The 23024-nt window shown below is 34.6% G+C and overlaps 1 protein-coding gene across 6 annotated transcripts in view; it reads left to right on the top strand.

Moving 5' to 3' along the window:
• Positions 1-23024, top strand: part of LOC113235729 — a 106657-nt gene that overhangs the window by 61251 nt on the left and 22382 nt on the right. The window contains exon 1 of one of the 6 annotated variants that reach the window (XM_026471605.1): positions 19961-20009. The exons of 4 other annotated variants lie outside the window; for them this stretch is intronic. In XM_026471605.1, coding sequence (XP_026327390.1) covers positions 19976-20009 — 34 coding nt within the window. In that variant the 5' untranslated portion in view covers positions 19961-19975. Of the gene's footprint in view, positions 1-19960; positions 20022-23024 lie in introns of those variants that run through there. One more of the 6 variants, XM_026471604.1, reaches the window with a different exon arrangement.

Here is a 23024-nt window from a genome sequence, read left to right as displayed (position 1 = left end):
GCAATTTCTCATTCATGGGAGCCAGTTCCACGTCGCCCTAATTTTAAGAAAAGAAGAAAAAAATTAAACACTTGTGGAAATCGTAATATTTCTCATTGAGGATAAACTCTAATAACTTAAACGTCGAATACATACCGTAACTTTCCAATTTATTATAAACAAACATGTTTTCTTGGGAATACAAAATGTGTTTCAATTTTTCTTATCATTAGTGTCAATTCATCTAAAAGCCTCCTAATAAAAAAAAATTAAGTTCATACCGCATCACCTTCACCCTTCGCACACGTGAGAAGGGGCTCCTGTCAGATTGGAGTGTACACAGTGAAGTAACCTGTGCATCTCCGTTTTAGCAAAAAATCGACTTAAACACCAATTTCAGCGCTAGTGACTAAATCGATCTCATTCATGTAAAGCAATCTATCTAAATAAGTATTAAGTAATAGTTTTATAAACTTTATTGTACATCTCGTTCTTGTCTAATTTTAATTAACTACTTCAAATAGTTAGTTTACACATTTATTGGAATTATAACAATTAGATGGTGATGGTGGTGGTGATGACGGTGGTGACGATGATGATGATGATGACGATGATGATTATGACGATGATGATTGTAGTGATGATGACGATGATTGTGATGGTGATGTGAATGGTAATGATGCTGATGATAATGGTGGTCATGATGATGATGTTGATGGTGGTGATGATGATATATTGATGTATAATAAAGTTTATATGACATTAACAAAATACTTAGATAGATGGTCTTACACGAATGAGAAGGATTTTAATACAAGAAGTCATATTAAAATATTTGTTACATGTTAAATGTTCTTTGTGAACTATAAAATGTGTGTTGTAATAATAATTTCTCATTACTGTGCCGTCTTTCTCATTTATGTATATGAAAAAATCATTCGTGCAGTAGCAATCTCATTCGCGTGACCTAAAATATCGTTTTTTGTTGTATTTAACTTGAATATTTCTGTGATTTTATAATTATTGACATTGCTTGAACTTATTTGTACGTTTAAGATCTTAAAACCAAAAGAAAAAAGGGTTTTACAAAAATCACTCAAAAAGTGCCATTGAAATTCGGAAAATGAAATTCACCCAAACCCGCGCGCGTACTACGCGTCGCCCGCGAACCGACCGCAGAATGCGCGGGCGACGCCCGATTAGCGCGCGGGTGCCTACGTCCCGCGCGGTTTTCGGCCGCCGCGCCGCGAGCAACCGTCTCCGCTGCTGGCGTAAAACGCGTCGTGAAATGTGCTACTAAATTTTGCATATATTTCTACATTCTTCGGAGGCCGCGGTCCCGCAACCGCGGAAGGCGCGGGTTTAAACCGCTCCATGAGTTCTTAGCCTCACTTTGCTGGCCTTGGCCGGGAAGAAGTCGCACGGTCCATAAACGACAAACTTTCCGTGTTCGTTTTTTGAAAGTAATACAAACATTTCCGAGCATATTTGAGAAAATATATTGTAAAATCTTATTCTTATATTACAATATCACACATGTATTATACTAGGTGTGTATAGGTTTGTTACCTATATAGGTTTTTTTTAATACCAGTTCTTGACCGAAGAGAGCAAAACTCTTTGTAAACTTCTATTGTTACACAAATATTATAACCTTATAGAAACAAATTAGATTTATATAATAAAAAGGCTTACGTATGCTTAAGTAGCATGGTGAAGAACATGAATTGTTCGCGTAATAAAATTCTTACCTGCAAATGCCATTGTACTAAACATATTGCATAGAAGAAATCCTATATTGTTTGCCGGAACCTTATATTAACATTGCTCATGCATGGCGAGTGATAAAACGTTATTCATATACACTATGACGCCGTCGTGACTGCATAATCATGGCGGTAACATACGTGTGCACTCACTACAAAGAGAAATTGAGAAATGGTGAATTTAGAGTACTTAAACCTTGCACATTATGTACATCATATTTTGTAAGGATAATACAATCAAACTAACTGGACGAAGTTATAAAAACTACTCGTGATATATATAATTAGGTACAGGGCGTCTCACGTCTGTAGGACACTGAGGGAAAGTACTTGCTTTAAACATTGTAGATAGGATATTTTGCTTCATGGATACATTATTTTATTTTTAAAAGTTGCTTGTTTCATCTGTGAATCTAACCAACCAAATATATTTAAAAAATCCGTAGTTTAACGTTTTTTTATGATACCAAGTCGTCTCGTCAGACGAACAAGTCATGCGCCTGGTGGTAACCGACACGCCAACTTTAACCCACAAAGATCTGAGGCACTGCCACAGCGCCCGTCACCCTGAGCCATAAGTGGAAGAGTTCCATGTGTCTGTAATTTCCCCAGCACCCTTACGCTTCGAAACCTAAACGCAGTAATGCTCACATTACTGCTTGGCGGCAGAAATAGGTAAGGTGGCAGTACTTCTCTGGACGAAATCTTAATATATTTATTATAGTAGGTATACTATGATGCCCATCGAAAGGGTCAACTACAAGGATTAATTTCTTTTAAGTAACATACTATCTTCAGACGACTTCGGTGGCCTAGCGATTTGCAAAGGAATGGAGTACTCTACAGGCATCTGTGTTTCCCAAATAGTACAATCTAGGGCTATTCAAGGTTAGAGTGAATAGGCATTTTTTAGGTAAACGCGTACCATCGTCGGACACATCGTCGATTAACATCAGGTGAGATTGTGGCGAAGCGTGTGTGTATATATTTAAAAAAAAATTGTGACCGCTGGATGAAGAGATCCAGATCCAATTCCGGATAGGATCATCTTAGGAAATGAACTTTTCTAAGTTGGTACTGGTCTGGATGTTTTGAGTTCTGCCCCGGAGTGAATTCCGTTGTTCTGGTACTCATAGTGCAGGGAATTCCCTGGTTTGAGACCAGGCGTGCAAAAAAAATTGCATAAACAGCTACAGCCATGCAATCAGCTAATGGAACCTCCCGATTCAAAACGGCTTTTTGCAAATCACATACAGGTTTAAGCAAGTCATTAGAACACAATAGTGTCATTATAATTTTACCAAATATCTATTGTTGTCGTATACCTCTAACACACAAAGCGTACTCCCAAGTTTCAAGTGAATGTGTTAATAGTCTCTAGGATCATTCACAAACATGAAACCTAGTTTCAGAATCAGTATATGGTACCTACTATATATATGTATATATTTCTCAAAACAATAGCGTATATACGACGTTGAGTTATTTAAAAAGTGTGTCAACTACAATATATGACTTTACTTCAGTTTAATGATTTCCTTTAGAAATGCTTGTTACTTGTTTTACTTTTTTTAATGTATAGTTGGATTATTTATCAGCGACTAGAATCGTAGTGGAATATATTCTAAATTTACAATTTTGTAGTTAAGGTTTTTTTAGGGTAAACGGACTTTTTACCTTTTTACCTAACAATACTTTCCGGCTCAGCGAACAAAGGAATATTATAAAGCTAGTCCTTTTTGGGTTCAACGTATTTGCAAAGTGAATAACCTTCGTTCAAAAAAATGCTTTTATTTTCCCTTACAATAATCGCAAAGTCGTATGAAAACATGTTTCACACTGGTCATAATGAAGTAAAAAATTCATTATCCGCACTGGCAGTTAATAATTTGATTTAAGAAAAGTTGAACATGTAGTTTTCTGTTCGCTCGTGTGTGTGTTGTATGTCTATGACTAACGGCAGCGGTATCAAAATTTAAAAAGATGGGTACAAAACGAGCTCACAACTACAAAATACCACAGTAATAAGACTACACGTGCATGATATTGGTGTCGTAGGTGCTAAGCCGAATCCATATTCGGCTTCCCTACTCTGACTCAGCAAAAGCTGCAGGGGAAGCCACAGTGCTGATTTACAGCAGAACCCAACAGAGTATGTAAACTGTAAAAAACGTCGCTAAAAACTTTACGACATTTAAAGTTTTTTGTTTTTACAAATTTGCAATATAAGAAAATGGCAGCTTGTACCTGTTACTAAGGTAGGTGCTGTTACATTTTGCTGAACATCAATTTAAAAAACAAAACAAGCATTTTCTTATTACACTGTGTTACGCAAAAGATTTTTACTGACGTATACAAATATCAATTACGGATTGCAGCAGAATTACTGTACAAAGCACGTGTGACACGTCCAGAACGCCATTAAAAACGTACACATTGTGTGACGAGCCTTAACTCTCGCAAACAGACTCTTTAAATATCGGCTACTACCCTTTTTATATTCTGAAAAATTAAAAGGATGCATCCATTGACTTACAATAAGTCAATGGATGCATCACAAAACGTTTCGTTCTCTCGTTGATTAAAAACCAAAAGAAAACATTAAAGACTGATTTCACTTTCTATTACGTCCTTTATATGGCCTATAAACATTATAGACGTTATCTAAACTGTTACTTTTTATTGTAAAAGGATAAAGCCTCATATCTTAATGACCACCATTACATGAAATGGGAGCATTTGGTTAGGTTGATAAATGACACATTCAGACGCCTACAGACAATTTTATACCAATCGAATACTGTTTAAAGAAAGTAGGGCAAACCTTTATTCTAATTAGAGGAAGTCCGAGTTTCAAAGCTGGTGATAAAGTTTTTTATAGTGTTCGTTAAAACTTACGATGCCCAATTTGACCTGATTTGGGTCGACCATTAACACGACGTGTGCTCGTCTCTTTTCGATGATGTTTGCTCTAAAACCACTCGTATGCCTATTTAGATAAATTCCATGTCAAAAAAAATCGGAGAAAGTAAATGTTTCGCGACACTTTAATGTGCCATTGATTACTCCACGCCAAAACGAAAAATTTTAAGTAAAATTCACATCGTTAGCTACTACGTCCACTATTGCAAATGTATGCAAAAAATAAAAATATACATTCTTGATTCATTAATTTAGATGGTATGCATTTTCCGTTTTACCCAGACATATATCTAGATAGACGCCGCAAGTGTACGTACTTCGCGTGCCCAAAGTAAGCGAAATTCACTTAGTTGCCGCTGCTACACTTCAGAACGCGCTCGACCGTTATCGTAGATAAACACCAGTCGAAATCGCAAAAAATGAATAATTGTGCCATTATAAACTGCAAAAGCACCATAACTGTGGGTAAACGGGTAAACAAGGACGTTTCCTTCCACGGGCAAGTGATTTTGTAATCAGAAGATGCATATTTTGTTTTAAAAACAATTATTTTGGTTTTTATGATTTCGAGAAAACTAATATGCAACCGAGTGTTATAATAATATCATAATTTGTAATACATTGCGGCTTTTATTTGGTGTGATTTAATTGTGATCCTTTGTTAATACGCCATGAATATCGAACGAACGTGCTTTTGTATAATAACAATAATACCATTGCCGGGAAATACCGCCTCTCCCATTTAAAAATTCAAAATTAATCTTTTAGGCCTTGGGAGAGGCGAGAGTTTAAAATAAATACAATAATAATAATAATAATGCACACACTCAACGTAGGCAAACCCTAGGGAAACCCTGTGTCGCGGGTGCCATGGACACAGACATAGACAACTAAACTAAACTAAAGAGACATAAATGTAGGCTATATAAATATTTCTCCCGACCCGGGAATCGAACCTGGGACCTCTGCGTGGCAGTCCAGCATGGTACCCGCCACTGAGGCAGTTAAAGCCGCCGCACCGCGCGGCCACACTCTTAAATATAGAACTCGTTTGAGTTCCATTTCAAATATTTACATGTTTTTTAATTGAAGTGGGAACACGATTTTAGTTTTGGAGAGTTTAATTAAAAATACTAATGGATTTATAAACAAAATTAATACTAATTTATAAAAGTAATTTAAATATACCACTACATGAAATGACTCAATAAATATCTTCAAAATCTACCGCTTGAATTTTTGGAGCACTAGTGGGATCCACTGATACAATTATTTAAATGATCTATGAGCGACAATTTTTGCGTTTTCTTCCAACTTACAACCGTGCACGTCTTCTTAAAAACATCGCGACAATTATTTTTTTTCGCTGAACACTATTTCCTTTATTCATATACTGCATGCGTCTGCAAAAAAATAGGAATCATCAATTACAATTAAGTGTTCGGTTTGACGTGGAATGAATGAATAGCGAAAAAATTGTAATGTGACTTAGGTGATTCTATTTTTAACGGTTCATTAAATATTACTTCGCACATTTGCGGTCAACCCGGAAAAATAAGATTCATCGGAAAAAACTATATAGTTACTTAAATTTTTATGGAATTGATATTCAATTATTTTTATGTGAAATTACGCCACTAGTTTGTTATAATTATTAATAATTGTATTAATAATTATATAGGTACTATTCAGCATATTCCTTTCAAACTTTCACTTACTCATAACAAAGCACGGTTTACACTAAAATTCCCGTAATATCGTAACATGGTAATTCTTGGAACCTTCGTTATCTTTACCTTACGTGCATTCTAATAGGAGTACTCATGAATTCGATGCATCAAAATCGCTTACATATATACCCCCTGATTTGTATGCAAGCTTAGATTAGCTTTTGTAGTTAACAGCCACTGACCATTGAGTGCGGGTGCATCTGAGTATTCGTTAAGTCAATTAAAATAACTGTACCTTCTAAAATGATGCTTAATTTGTATGTACAGCTCGATGGCGTCTATGATGGAAGAGTTTTTGAGACTTTATGGTCCAAATTCTTTTGCATTCGAAAAGAAAGTTTAAATTAAAGTAAGAGTTATTGCAATGACTTGGGGTTTTCTACTGATTTAGAAAACTCATCGTCAAAAATACTTACTATTAAATTTTGATTTCTTAAAAACATTATTCGTACTTATTTATAAATACACCGTAACTTGATGTTAAAAGCTTTCTTGAGAAATTTAATGTCTTTGTAGCATATAATTTGAAAAGACCTTAATAAACAATTTTTTTCCGGAACTAGTGAGCCATTTCAATGTCGTTCTATTGCTACTTCTCGGCTATAAAAAAGGGGGAAAAAATCAGATTATATTTTACGAACATTTCATTTTCTAGAACCTACCATTGTCAATTAAAATATCGCTACACTAGCAGGTAGTAGATAAATTCAACACTAATGAAATTGAGTGCCAATTCGTCTTATCAAGATAATTGCTTCTCTAAGTTATACAAAAGGGGAATCCTCCAAAATGACACTTTGATTACAAAATGTTACTAAGTAGAGACGGCGAATGAAGGTAAAACCATTTTGTGTGAATAATTGACAGGTCAATTGTTCAATTTACGTATACATTTTAAATAAAGCGTTATCGATTGACCTGAAAGCCCGTGTCAAACGCAAATTGAGGCATGGAATTTCTTGACCCTTTTTAAGGGAGTTACAAAGAAATCCCTGTCGTATACAAATGTTTTTAAGTTGGAAAATTGGATTGTAACGTTTTATCCGAAAAGATGACCTGACATTTAGTAATATTAAAATTTTAGTTCTGTTTGGTTGTATACAATGTCTTTTGCAAACAATAATTTTGTTGGTAAGTTACTCATTTCTATGTACCAGGTAGATAACTTTATGGAAAAAGAAATTGGAACTATTTGTTACCTGCATTAATGAACAAAATGAGTGAGGAATTTATATGTAATTATCAAAACAACAAACACTATAAATCATACATTAAGAAACACTTTTTGAAAACCGAAGATATGCACTTTATATTGTAAATTGCTTAATTGGTATTATATGCAATTTATCTACATATGTGAGTGAGCATGTTTTTGTACCTGTTCAGTTGTAATTAAGTTACTTATTAAGATTTTTGCCCTATTTTATTATATTTTTACTTAAATAGACCAAACTCCTTCGCCGCGGATAAAGCCGGAAGAGCTTTTGTGAGCGAAGCTTGTAATTAATTAGCAAATAAGTATTTTTTCTGTATTTTGGTCAATAAACTAAAAAAACAATTACAGCTGTAATTTCAAATATTTTTTAACTAAATATAAATATAGACAACGTCACATACATACGTTGCTTTGATCCCAAAGTAAGTAACTAATAATGCACTTGTGTTCCCAATGGATGGTATTAAGCTCGCTATCCCAATGTTCTTAATTATCACCCTATTGACAAGATATTTATATATTTAATAAAATGTTGTGCATGTGTGGACCTAATCTAAATAGGTCTTGTTACTAAAGTTGTCATATTATCCTAAAACTCATAATAAAAAACTTTTATATTTTCCTTGTGCTGTCAAAAACTGGCGTTTATGACAGTAAATATAAGAGATATATATGTTAATGATATATAGCACTGTTAATTCAATAGTGTATTATCTCAAAAAGTGTATTTTTTCAGAATCGATGAAAAACGAATCACTTACTTCCCGCGAAAGATCGTTGAAAGTTACGTATGCATAGGTTAAAGGTTATTACTGACATCTAAGCAATTTCCAACTTGCCAAATATATTTAAATTATAATAGGGAAAAAATAATTTCATACTTTTGATTTTGAATAAGGACTATATTGGCCAGAACTAACTCACATAAAGTGTGTCACCAGGACAACCCGTTACAAGGCAACGAAACTTCCTCTGTGTGTACCTTTTTCTGTGTTTTCAAATGTCGACACCAATTCGAAGTTACTTACTAATTCAGCACTATTTGCTCGCATTGGTGAGGATATACGACAACAATAGCACGACCCACAAATGTCAACTGGCTTGTATCCGAAGTCATTAACACTAGCAGAAATAACCCCTGAACGCAGCTTCGAGCGGGACATATGCTCAGTTTATTATCGATTGTTATTTCCAGCATAGAAGTGCATGCTAATTGTATTAGCCACTATAATTAGAACACTAAATTTAGCAACGCAAATGGCCACCGAGTGTACGTTAAATATTCTTCGCTTATTGTGTGAAAATACCGAAGTCACGACAACGTCTTCCTCGAGTTATGGCGACGATTGCCACCTTTCTGCCAAATGTACCGTTTCCAGGGTTACCTTCAAATATATAGTATCTTTAATTACAGAATGAACAGCTTCATTTATTTCATATTATGAAAGTCACAATATTACAATTTATAATACAATGTCAAGGGATAACATTATCAACAACCCGGGGCCTCCTCATCCAGCGTTCACACTGCAAACCGTGCGATGTTGTCAAATAACTTTGTTAGCGAACACTCCATTTTAAAGTATAAATTAATTATAATTATACTATCATTTGTAAAGTATGTTCAATTTAATTTAATTCTTAATTCTTTACTTTATTAATAATATTTCCGTTAATAAAATTCAATTTAATTGTGATGTAATTGTGATAAGTAATGTTAAATTTATTAATGGATGTACAAATAAAGAAATATTTTATTTTTATTTTTTATTTAATACTTTATGCTTTTGACTATCTAACTGTGAAATAAATATAATAACGAAGCCTGCACATCGAAGACTTCATACGAAGTCCTGTGAAGTCCCCAGCCCACATTGGACTATGGAAACACTTACTCAGTACTGAGACGTATATGGATTGAGGATGTAAACAAAATATTGCAGCGTAAACATTGCCAATTATATTTAATGAAAAAATCAAACAAATTTTGGTCCGACGTACGTCATGCGGTATCTATCTATAAATAAATTCACAAATAATAAACTTAATATGTGCATTGTTTATTGTACGTATTTAACAAGTCGTTTGCGCTTAATGTAGCGCCACGATTCCAGACAAGGTGATAATTCTTAGCTCATGATAAATTATTAGCTACGTGATGGCTTTCGTGATGAAAAACGCGCCGATTCTCTATATCATAACCATGCCCTAAATATTGCATTTGTCACTATCAAGGCATGACTAACCATAATGTGCTATAAGCCTAAGCACTTATAAGCTTAGGCTTATAGCACATTATGATCAATTATGTGTTATTGGCATAGTAGATAGTATTTATTAATGAAATAATCAATTTATTATTAACTGCCTCCGCGGCCGAATGGTTATCATGATGGGCTGCCACGCAGAGGTCCCGAGTTCGATCCCCGAACCGAGAGAAATATTTGTATGGCCTACATTTATATCTACCGTGAGTTTGGGTGTAATTTGTGGTTGTCTATGTGTGTGTCCATGGCACTTGCGGTACAGGGTTTCCCTAGTGCGGCGCCATATATGTTTGCGTGTGCGTAGCATATATATCATTGAATAATACCTGTAATGGTATTAGAGGCACTAGTTTATCCCAGTTATACCATTGGATATCGAATAATAGTATAAATTGTACTTGCCTGTCCCAATTATGTCATAAGATTTATTTAAATTAACTGATTGATAGCTTAGTATACCACCAGCTTACGATTTAGTTTCCAATTACTTACGTCATCAAGTAGTATAGACTTATGTAATTTATATTATCATATCCCATTATTGCATACCAGCAAAACTGCATTAGCTGAGAAAATCAGATTTATGCATCCGTTTTTCGGGATCAAAGAAATCATATTCGTTTTGCAAACTTTAATATCACTTAAAGTAATAATCTCGGTGCAGAGTACTAAAGAACCGAGCTCAAACGTTCGTGGAATTACATCATGATTGCTCCTTATAAAATTTAGTCGCTATTTATAAAAATAAGTCTTCATGCGTGAACAGATGAAATAAACAATGAAATGAGACCACTACACCACTTCTGAGGTGGGTTATTTCAACAAAAAAAGAATCATCCAAATCGGTTCACGGAGTTATCGCGTAACATGTAATACAAAAGAACATACAGTCGATTTGAGAATCTCATCCTTTTTTTGAAGTCGGTTAAAAAGAAAGAGTTTATTATGTAGGTTGACTACGTCACAGTGACGCCACTAGATTGTCATCACGACCGCGTAGTACGTGCCTTAAAATGGTGGGTGGACAACCATGCCGACTTATACGTATTCCAACCGCGACCACGTACACTCGTCACCTCCGACCATTCACAACGCACCGGCTCTTATCGCTGTAATTAATTGTACTGATAACAAAGTTGCAATAAAAAAAGCATCAAAAGACTTGTTTAATAATAACTAAGTAGAGTACCTACCTACAGTATTAGAATAGACTGTGATATCGGTGTTTTATAGTGTTCAGTGTTTTAGTGTTGTTTGGATCTCGTGTTACTAATTAGATTAACAGGTACGTTCACATCCTTTAAATAATATTATTTTACACTCATTTGTTAAGTGATTGAATACTTGGCATTTTAATATACTATTTTTTACGCATGTGACAGGTGTGTAAATTATTAGGACAAATAATAATATTATACAACAATTTTGTCTAGACCATACCTTCATCTAGAAGACCATGGTTCCCAATATTTTTGGCCCATTTAGGCAAAATAAAAAATTTCGTCGCCCACTACCACAAAAAATAATTGAAAACACGTATTTTTTATATAAACTAAACATAAAGATCACAAGGAAAATAATTATATATATGTAGTGTAGTTTAAATAGATAATGCAGGTTTTTTTTCGGTAGCACCCCCTGGTCAGCATCAACGCCCCCAATTGCTTCCGAAGCCCCTACCGCCCATCTAGGACTCTTCAGCGCCCACTGGAGCGATAGATATCACTTTGGAAAACTATAGTCTAGACTTATGTATCATCCTGAAAACATATACATGACAAAAGACATGTGTCAATATTCCAGTAACAATTTCTAGTAACAGGAAAATATCTTAAAAATATTAACGGTTTTATTCGAACGAGATCTTCATCAGGGAAAATTGGAGTTGAGTCATATCAATATACTTTTTACAGGTGCTTCCGCCTGACTCATATTACGAGCTTAATGTCAAGCTAAATAGGTAACATACATAATCGTTATGCAATAGAGTTACATAACTGTTCCTTGTAACAGGATTAAAAATATAGTTCTACGTGACTTAAGAGATTTACCAGACTTTGTGACAAACCGTATATCAGTTCAATCAGTGTTTCGTTGATGTTTTTATAAGTATATTCGGTTGCAATTTATTACTACTTTATAAGCGACATAGCTCTAGATTCTACACAAATATGATTTAAAGTGTTGAAGTTTATTTAAAACGAGCAACCCTTATGTAAATTACAGGCACATGAGACTTATCAAATTATATCTCAGGATGACGGACACAGTGGCAGTGCCCGCTCTGAGTGGCACTACAATTGCTATGGACACGCGTGTCGCTTCCATCGCGCCATCACGAGCCCGACTTGTTCGTACCGTCATTAGGTACCATAAAAAAAAGTGCTTGTTCGTTATTCTCAGGGAAATCGGCACAGTGAATGAGCAGTTAGCTTAAAAAATGACGTTTTCAACTGTTGATAATTCATTTGCCGATAGAATAATTTATTTTTTTACTTTTGACAATAATAATTTAAGAAATGTTATAGATATACATAATACATTTTTAATAGTGCTGTGTGGAGCAGGGGGAAATCAAGCCTAAAAAAGAATTATATTTTAAGAAAAACCAATGAGAAAAACTAATTACACACAACATATAGACAAAAAAAAAACAAAAAACACACATTGAGAAATAGAAAACATAAAAAAGTTTTATGTCTGCGCAGTCCAGTACCCGGTCCATAAGAAATAACTTAAACATTATTTTGTTTGAACTAATTCAAAAGAACATTCAAGAGCGTGTCGAGTTTGACTCTTTGGACCGTTCTTATCTTAAGCGGCATAAGTTGAATTTATATCTCAAATATCAAGCTTCATGTGCTTTTGATCCTGTATGTACTCGTATATCGATTCTTCTGAGAAGAAAAGATGTAAAAGTCTACTTTATTAAGAGTCTATACTACCTTAAATGGCTTTCGTTGATTCTCCATAGCAGTGAAAGTGTTGAAGCAATGACTTTGTAAAAAATATATAGTAAAATTGAGGCTGTACACTGATCATTATACGGTGTGAAAACGCGATTCCTGAAAATGTTTACGATAGAAAAAAACACAAACTTACCTCGAAAATTTACAAGAAAACCGCTGTATTCAATAGGTACTTTACATATACCAATGATATTTTGTATATCAACTGAATTAAATAGAACACGTATACTATACGATATACATTTTTTGAAATGGCTTTAATTTTGCTTGTAAAGAAATAAATTCTGAAATAAAGCCGGTGCCCCCGCCGCGCGACACAAGCAAAATGTACCGTATTAGTACGGGAAGAATTTTAATTCGAGCTGAGGTAGTATAGACTCTTAAAAGTGACTTGTAATTGGGTTACATTTTCATGCTCTTTCGATCTGCCTATTTAAAACTTAGTTCTTCACCACAAATGTTGTTTTTTTTTCCTTATCAAAATAGAAAGTATATAAACTAAAAACGTTTTATAAATTTGTTGTTTGTCTAGCAAACTTTGGAGTTTGGTATTTACGCCCTTTCTTCTTTGAAGTATCGATGTGTTTCCTGTAGAAAACAAACATCAAAATATTATGGAACTATTGCATGTGTTTGTGATGCATTTTAAGTAATAATAATAATAGAGTTATTTACCTCATTTATAGGCGCAATCAAATCGAGTCTAACCAAAAGCAATTAGACGCATTTCACGTGAGTTGTTTACTACTACATCGTGTCGTTGTAAATTTAATTGAAATTACAATTTTAAAAGGCTTAGATATTTTTCATAGAAATCTGTACAATAATAAACACGTGTGGTAGTAGGCATACTGTGAACAACAAAGGTGTTTTTACTTGCCTTAATTTTTCTACCTATCATTAGATTAGATAAGATTACTATCGGGAAAACATGTACAACCTTCTCATGACATAAAAATTATTCCTTCTTCCCACATAACAAAACATGCAATCATGACTTTCGTACAGTCTTAAGAGATTTGCTATAAAATTCAAGTTAACTAATTTAAATTTATCAAATTCTTCCTTGCGTAACCATAAGCAGTTTCCAGGCTTGAAAATTAATACGTTATGTAACTGTATAGGTACGTGTTATTGCAGCACGCACCGCACAATGCATGTTAGTAAGATGATAAAGCACGAAAGAAAGCAATAAACATAGAATCGTGACTGCATACATCAACATATGGAGTAGGTTTCTGAGTCACCTATTTTTTCGAATGCAGTTCAATTTTGGCACAGCAGAACAATGCAGTTTCGTAGCAGGATTGACGTAGTAATATAAACTTCGTTGTTTGTAGGGGTAGACCCCTATGCTAGTTTACGTGCCTACGGCATTGTACTCTTTGTGTTATTTTTATTCTGCAACATGCAAAATATATAATAGATATAGTCCAGAGAAATACTGCCGTCTTACCTATTTTTGCCGCCAAGCACTAATGTGAGCATTACTGTGTTCCGGTTTTGCAGGGTAAGAGTGCTGGTGAAATTACAGTCACATGGGACTTATCAACTTATGTATCAGGGTGACGGGCGCATTGCCAGTGCCCCTAAAGATCTTTGCGATTTAAAGCTCTGAGTGGCACTGCAACTACTATGGATAGGCGTGTCGCTTACCACCAGGCGCACTGCCTATCATACATATGTATACCTAATCCGATGCTTTAGAAGAATCTGAATTAAAACGAAAACACAAAAATAGAGCAGCTCGTTTTGAAAGAGTTTGTCCAGGGAAGTACTATCTATTTCTGCCGCCAAGCAATAATGTGAGCATTACTACAGTCCCGTTTTGAAGAGTAAGGGTATTGGTGAAATTACAGGCACATGGAACTTAGGAGTAGGAGTGCCCCTCATATCTATGCAATTGAAGTTCTGAGTGGCTCTGGAACTAACATAATAATAAGATTCCGTTGCTTACTTGTTTGTCCGGTAAAAACAAAATTGTCTCATTTAACGGAAGTAACAAGAATGCATTTGTATCACGGACATAAACTTTCAATCGCAATCGGTGAAGCGATAATGTCGACACTATAGCCTGGTGGAAAGTTCGCCTTGGGCTGCGCCGGCGCCGCCGGATACATTGCAGAAGCCGGGAATTTCATCGCTGTTACAGATGGCTACAGATAGGTACAACCACAAACATATATCTAGAATATGTCTGTGGGTACAACTACAAGATTATAATACAAAAATTTTTCATGCACCGCACCGTGAGTACATATTGTTTGAGGATCATCGTAAATTAACTTTATACATTCCAACGTGATATATTATGGATTAGTTGCAAATACAATTTATTCCACTTAAAAAACATATTCTCACTAAATAAGGATGCCTTAAAACTCGCCTCTTCCCTTGAAAACAAAAAAGATTGACCGCCAGGGTTGGCCTAACCTTGCCAGAATAAAGAGCAGACGAGGGACGAACCAGTCGTACTGGTTTATTCCGTGTATATACAATTATAAACGTATGCATATACTCGTAGACGGTATAAGCTATATAATCGTATTGTGCTATGCGACCCCATAAAAAAGTCGGCAACGTGCCGACGAAATATACTGATAAATAACACTTGCAACATTGATTCTTTATACTGTTTATTTGTTCTTTCAGCTGTTTGTGTTCAAAAATAATATCAAACGAAAAACCCCCAGTAAATTGCAGTATTCCCATCCATTATTCCGTTGATATCTGTGTCATTTTATTCGCTGAGATATTTTCCCCTACCTCCATAAAAACTGTACACAGTATCAATTTTGAATCGCACTCTTTATTCTTATTTTGTCGATACGTTTTAAAAAAAAAATTGAATGAATCACGTTTGTATCAAAATTAATTAACGGGGCTATGTCAACACCACGTACAATAAACGATGGTTGAACATCCATTGTATTCCGTCTATATAGCATATATTGTAAATCACTATGTTTGAAAAATCATTCACTTGAAGCTTGAAAAGCAACAATCTATTTTATATAATGTTTACCCGCCCACCATAAATTAAATTCCTCATGTTTTGCTCAAAATAAATCTTAGAGAGGTGCTTGACCTCACTTGGAACCCTACTTTAAAAATCCTACTCTCAGTTTTTGCAACGTCTTTAAAACGGACAACATAATCATTGAGTGAAAGTGATGCTTCTTTTATGGGTCGGTGTTTAGCACGCAAGACGTGGAATCCATTAAGTATATGATGCTATTGGTATTCCGAACAGAGACTGAAAGTGAAGCGCCCCTAGCCATTATAAGATAAATTGCTGTTCCACATGAGGGAAGGCGGTCATCTGCTGTTCTGATTTCGACATGTTGTAAAAGCGTGAATTAACGGAATATCATCTCTGTCCCCGAAAACGTGTGAATAGCACATTAAATATCTGGAACGGTAAAAAACCGTATGAAAATAACGCTAATTATTATTAGATCTACGCTGAATTTACGGTTAATCTTGTTTATAAAACAATGTTGGGAACTTCAAACGGTGAAGTGATCATTTAATTTATCCGACGTCTTATTTATTTTCACGCTTACTTTGAAATACGAAGTATCTTCTGAAACGTTCAACGTCGTAATGCCGATGATGGCTGAACTTTAGGAATTTCTGTATAAGAAATAGCTTACCACGTGTTGAGCCTTACAACATAGAGCTTTACAACGTATCGAATAATATAATTTGTCTGTCACTTTTGAATATAATTCCGTGATGTTCCTTCATATATACGTAGATAATTGATAATATCGACCGCTTTTTTTGCACTGCATTTCATGAATACGCTTTTAGGCCATTTTAATAATTGTTATATACCTTAAATGCCCTCTTGGTTCTGTTTACAGTACCAAATTATACTTAGATGTTATATGTTTCAAAAATCAGTCATTGAAAACTTGGAAAGCAACAATATTTTTCTGCCATTTTTACACGACCAAGCCATATATAAATATCATCATGATCCTCGTATTTTGCTCAAAATAAAATAAATCTTAGAAAGGTGATAGACCCCACTCGGTACCTTTTAGGATAAGTATACCAACATAAGTATTCTCGTTTTCCTGTAATGTGTTGTTACTTAATAAAAACTTTTCTACTTCTTTTATATTCATACTAATGAAAGGTATATTGTTTTTCATTTTTGAAACAACAACTTTGCAATGTTTAGCAACACTCATTTTTTCGTCTCCACTCGTCTTCACTACTTCCTTCTTGTGTATTCCTTACAATTTGCAAAACATATTTGCATAAGTACAGTTGTGGCAATATTTTAATGTCCTTGTATATACATTTAGCGCATGTTATCATACAGCTAGCAATTCAATTGCGACATTGTTTTCAACATACACAGAATAAAGTTTTTATAATAATAATAATAATAATTTATTCGCATTAAGTGTGGTGTACATAGTTGGCTTAATATACATATAATATTTCTATTAACAGGTTCTCACACTTAGCTAGTAATAGCATGCAAATGTACCTTAAAATGAGTATATCTATCATAATTATTAAAATATCTTATACATTTAAAATAATAAGTCTCAATAATGTCAAATTTAAACAAATACCTAATTATTTTTGTAGTCAAAAAATTCTTCTGTTGAGTAAAAACAACAGTTAGACAACCATTTGGATAACCTATTTCGGAAATACAATTATTTGGCGTATTTTTTAAATCAATCGGTAGCGAATTATATATTTTGACACACATAGGTAAACAGTTACGACGATACACTTCTCTTTTTATGTTGACCGGTACAGTAAGTCTGTCCGGAAACCTCGTGTTATATAAAGGTTCATGTCGTTTGATAGTGAATAATTTTGCTTGACGAAGGTACAGGCACTCAAAATATAAACACTAGGCACTGTTAATAAATTTAATTTCTTAAAAAGTGGTCTGCACGAAGTTACAAGTGAAATGTTGCAAATCGATCTGATGCTGCGCTTTTGAGATATAAGCACTCTGTCAATGTTACATGAATTGCCCCAGATCAAAATACCGTAAGCAATCACTGAAACAACATATCCATGATAAGCCTGAAGAGCAACAGTTTGGCTAACAGTTTGACTTTGTGCTATAAAATAAATTATTTATTCAGTTTTTTTTTATATCATTTCATTGATAAAAAAAACTATTTACTATTTTATTCACGATGATTATTCATTAGATTCGCACGACGATCAGTATTTAAAAAAAAGAGAGTTACAGGTCCCATGGCCACGGCTGACTGAGATGGTAAAGTCACCAACTAGTTATGTCTAATATTAATGCAAACCACCTTATTTTTCACTATTATTACAAAAATTATTAATTAAATACGTTATTTTTAAAATTTTCAAAGTAACGTTCCAATTACATATTTACAAAATTGTTTTATTTTAACTATATAATTTTTTTATTAATTTTTATTTTATTATCATCGAAAGGCGAAATCGAAAACATAGTTTCATTTCCTATGTGTAACAATCGCGAAAACTTAAGAAGTCGATACACCAATTGAAATTTATGGTATCTATAGATAACTTTTTTTCAAATCTACTTCTCTCTCTTGAGTCTTGTGATTTTTTTTCTCGGAACCGCTTCATGATTACAGCGCCAGCGCACGTCTCTAAAAAAACTACAAATCTTAAAAGCCATTTAACGACATTTCATGTTTACTTCTTTGAAGTATTACGACTTTTATGAATTACTAAAATTTTTAATTGTTTTCCAAGCACTTACGTAAAGTTTCGTTCTTGCTTTTTGTCACTAAATTGTATTTAAGTAAGTATACATTTACTTTTAACAGTAAGTAGGACAGCAATCTTAGACCCATAACATAATGGTAAAAACCATAAGGGGTGTAGTCGTTAGCGCTGAGAACTTCTTACGCCACAGTATTCACTGTAGTGTAGTGAGGAAATGGTCCAATGATACCACATCTTGCTTCACAAAAAATTTAAGAATTATGATAAAATCACATAAAATATTTAAATTGAAATAAATAAACAAAAATAATAATTAAAATTTAATAAAAGAAAATAAAATAAAATTAATATTGCACCCCCAGCTTGGTCTTTATTTTAATTTATGTATAAGTTTTTAGTTCATTACAGACATCTAAACAATTTCGTACTTGTCAAAGACATTTAAAAATAAAAGGGAAAAAATAATTTCATATTATTGAGTAAGGATGGTTTTAAATTTGTCTCATTCTGAGTTAAATAGATATTACATTAATTGTTTCTCACAATATTCTAAGGACGGTTGTAATGACGTCTAGAGATTCAAATTTTACCTTCAGGAATGGTATGAACTTGAATCTCATATATTTTGAGCTACAACACTATTGTAGCAGCAGTGCAATATGTTAATTGTATCTATGTTATCTGAGATAACCCTCCCTCGATTTTTTTATCGAAACAATAAGCCACTACATATTACATTACGCCCAAACGATATTATAACTACGATATAGTATACCATCACGTTTCCATATTTAGTTAGTTGTAAATAAATATTTGAGTTTCTAATTTCCATTGCGGTTACGGCGGTGTGCGCGCAGCACCGGTACTTTTTCACGGGCAGTGCTCTGGCGCATCCAACATTGACCGAGTACAAACAATTCGCGCTTACTGGCGATTTTAAAGTGAACTCCGACATTTTCACCTTGTTCTACTTAGTTATATGTCGAAAAGCACATGAAACAGTAAGTCCCTTTGAAAATAAAGCAGTAGAGTAGTAACAAGTGTTTAATGGGCCTGTACTTATACATTCAAATACCTACGAAAAGTTGAAAAGACGTTGAGTGGAAAAGGGAAAAATTGACCAAACCCACAATGTCAAATGAGTAAATAAATTTAGGGCAAATTTAATTGGCAGAAAAAGCCTCATTAGAAATTAGGTGGTCCACTTTAGAATTGCCGGATGGTAGGGCCGCAGCGAATTGCCTTACTTCTATTGTACCGACCAAGAACCCGTGGCGTTAACAATAGCAATTTTAAACTTAGACTTTATCATCGCAATGCATTGTTTTACAGAAATAATGTAATGGCTTTTGCCAAATAACATAATTTTTATGTTCCTTCTTTTGGTTTCAGGTAAAAATGGTGACCGATAATGTACACGACATTGCACTCTTGTACGCACACAGGTAAAACAAATGGTAATTCTCTTGTAAAGGTCATGCATCCAACACGGTGTCTTTTAAAAACTGTCAGGCGATATCAAAATACTTTAGAAGACATAAAATACTGTTCGATTGTCACTCTTCTTTTGTTATAATACCAAATGACGGGACGAACAAGTCGTATGGCTGGTGGTAAGCGACACGCCTATCCATAGCAGTTGCGGCGCCTTTTCATTTCTGATCTGAGGTGCACTGCCACTACGCCCGTCACCCTGAGACATAAGTTGACAAGTCCCATTCTTACCCTTACCGAAAGGTAAGGTAAGGTAAGGTAAGGTCGCAGTACTACCCTCCTTCATCCGCTGGATGCAAGCGGCGCAGGATAGATAGTTGTGGCATTCTTTGGGGGAGGCCTATGTTCAGCAGTGGACGTCTTTGGCTGTAATGATGATGATGATGATGATGATCACTGCCCTCCTTGTCATAACTAACGCATTTGCATTTCGGTGATTTTCAAGATACTAGCACCTAAAATTTTATTGTCACCTAAAAATGTTAATCACTTTGATTTGCTTAACAATACAACTGAAAAAGATATAAAAAAAAATATTAGAAGGGGTTACAGATCTTGTTTCGCTGATTCCAGACATGTTAATAACTCAATTTCGTGAAATATTTTGATTACGTTAGTTATGAGAAGGAGGAAGGAGTAAGGAGCTCCATTGCTACTAAAACCTTATCACCGAACACTCCATGTCTGAAGGATACCTGTACAGACTTGGAAAGACAAATGTCCTTTAAATCGTTCAAGTTGGCGGCCGATCAAGTGATCACCTTAGTACCTAGTACTAAAGACATGTCTATCTTACACAAGGCATTTGAAGAGCATCTCCCCACTCACCATTAATGTATACGAATAGTTGATTACGAATGTCTTTGATGATTATTTATACGAGTATACACATAAATATAAGTACCCATATTAAAATGAAACCATTTTATGCTTCATATGAGGTTATCAAATGGGTGCCACTGAAATTTTAAAACTTAATCGATGGCTGATGGTTGATAAGCAAACAAAAAACACATTGCGAACACGTGACTGTTAAAATTTATAACAAACACGCATGTAATAAACTGTTTTAGTATTAAATGCAAGCCACGACATAACACACGATAAATAACGATAAAGAAATAAAATTCCAAATCTTACCACACTTTTTGTGGGCATGGTCACGATATTGGATTTTTTTATTGTTGAGAAAACAGTTCCTGACAGAACCGATTAAACATAATGCATCATTTTTATTAAGTTCATAAAAATTATAAATCTTTATTGAATCTACTCTGTCGTAATTCACTTCAAGTTTGCTGAAACATTAAAATGTAACAGAATTATTAGACTGAGGTACAATTTTTATGATTCGTTTGCGTTACAATGCAAAAGAAAATTCAAAGTAGATAAATTAAAAAAAAAGCGTTATCATCCCACAGGTTCAAGAGTACGTCAAGCTTGACCCTTGAAATTGGAATTTACCTCTATGCTGCTTGCAAAATGACTTGTAAACAGTCCAGATTGTCAAATTTGATAGACGCTTGACTGACCCAGTAAAGAGTTTACAAAAATGAGTAAGTTATAAGAGTACGCACGTGGATAATGTCCTCAGGCAATTCGAAATAACAAAATCCTCGCTAACTGATAAGGTATTACTGTACACAATAATACATATTTAAAAAATATAATGTCGGTAGATACAGCCAACCTCTCGGTGTAGGTGGTAAAGACGCCAACAGAGGTAATACAATTAGGTTGTGGAATGAACTCCCTGTTGGGGTTTTCCCGTAGGAATACATCATGGAGTCCCTCAAAATGGGTTTGAAAAGGGTTCTAAAAGGTTAGCAACGCGCTCGTAACTCTGGTGTTGCAGGCGTTCATAAGCGACGATGACCGCTTTCCATCAGGCGGGTCGTATGCTTGCTTGCTGTCTAAATAACAAAAAAAAAACAATTAAAGGCTGTACCAAATAAAAGTTACTCTCCTCATTTTCGCGACTCACTACGTTATACGATTCTATTAAATGGAATACATTCCAGTGGAGAAAAATATACAACATTATTATTGTCGGCAAGCACTAAGGTCCAATCATAATGTAATTACAGCGACTTTCTTTCTATCACAACTTCTTTTAACTCCATTCTACTTCATAGGAAAACTATAATGGTCCTAATAGTAAAAAAAAAAGCCCTTAACCTCATATCGATCCTCTGGATATGAAATAGCGGGATCTTCTGATCCCTATGATGGGCCTCCACACACACACCTTCAGCCCTTCCTCTGCCACCGCTTCATGCCCCCTTATACCTTTAGTACAAATGGCGGGTGTCATTCTAATTCTGTTACTGATTGGTCATACTCTATCGTCAGGTTGTCTAGTCAACAAATACTGTATCTAATTAGTAACAAATATTGTGCAAAATTACCAACTGTAGTGCCGACCAACCAGTGCACTCCCAGCAGACGCCTGACATCTCACCTTCAGAATTTGAGATGCCTGGACTGCTATGTTAGTTCCCTGCTCTTAGGTATCATAACAGACTAAATTTATTAATACATGATTTTACAAAAATAATTCTAAATCGCGACATAATTCGCGTCAATTATGTAGATACTTGTTATTGTTCAAGCAGATAGAGTCAATATTCTCAAAGAAAAGCGGGTTGAAGACTCAACTTCAACAAAAATCTTTGTGCAGCAGTGTAATTACGGATGAATGCACTAATATTGCATGGATTAGTCCACTAATGACAACCACAGAAATAACCATTGAAAACCAGGCAATCACTGAAACAAATGCGACCAAATTGTGAGGTTTGTGGTAATGTGTCCGGTAAAAGCAACAGAGATCGGCGTTGATGATGAGAGACATGCAGATTACTCGAACCTCTGTGGGTGCTTTGAATAATATACTGGGCAACCCCGAACGAAACGGGCAAAAAGACTGTTGATATTTTTCTTGAATCAGCTCTCCAGCAGATGAT

This window comes from Hyposmocoma kahamanoa, unplaced genomic scaffold (genome assembly GCF_003589595.1).
Source record: "Hyposmocoma kahamanoa isolate Upper Pololo Valley unplaced genomic scaffold, ASM358959v1 88, whole genome shotgun sequence".
NCBI lineage: Eukaryota > Metazoa > Arthropoda > Insecta > Lepidoptera > Cosmopterigidae > Hyposmocoma > Hyposmocoma kahamanoa.
Note: the sequence above shows the minus strand (reverse complement) of the source record. Positions and strands in the feature narration are given on the sequence as shown.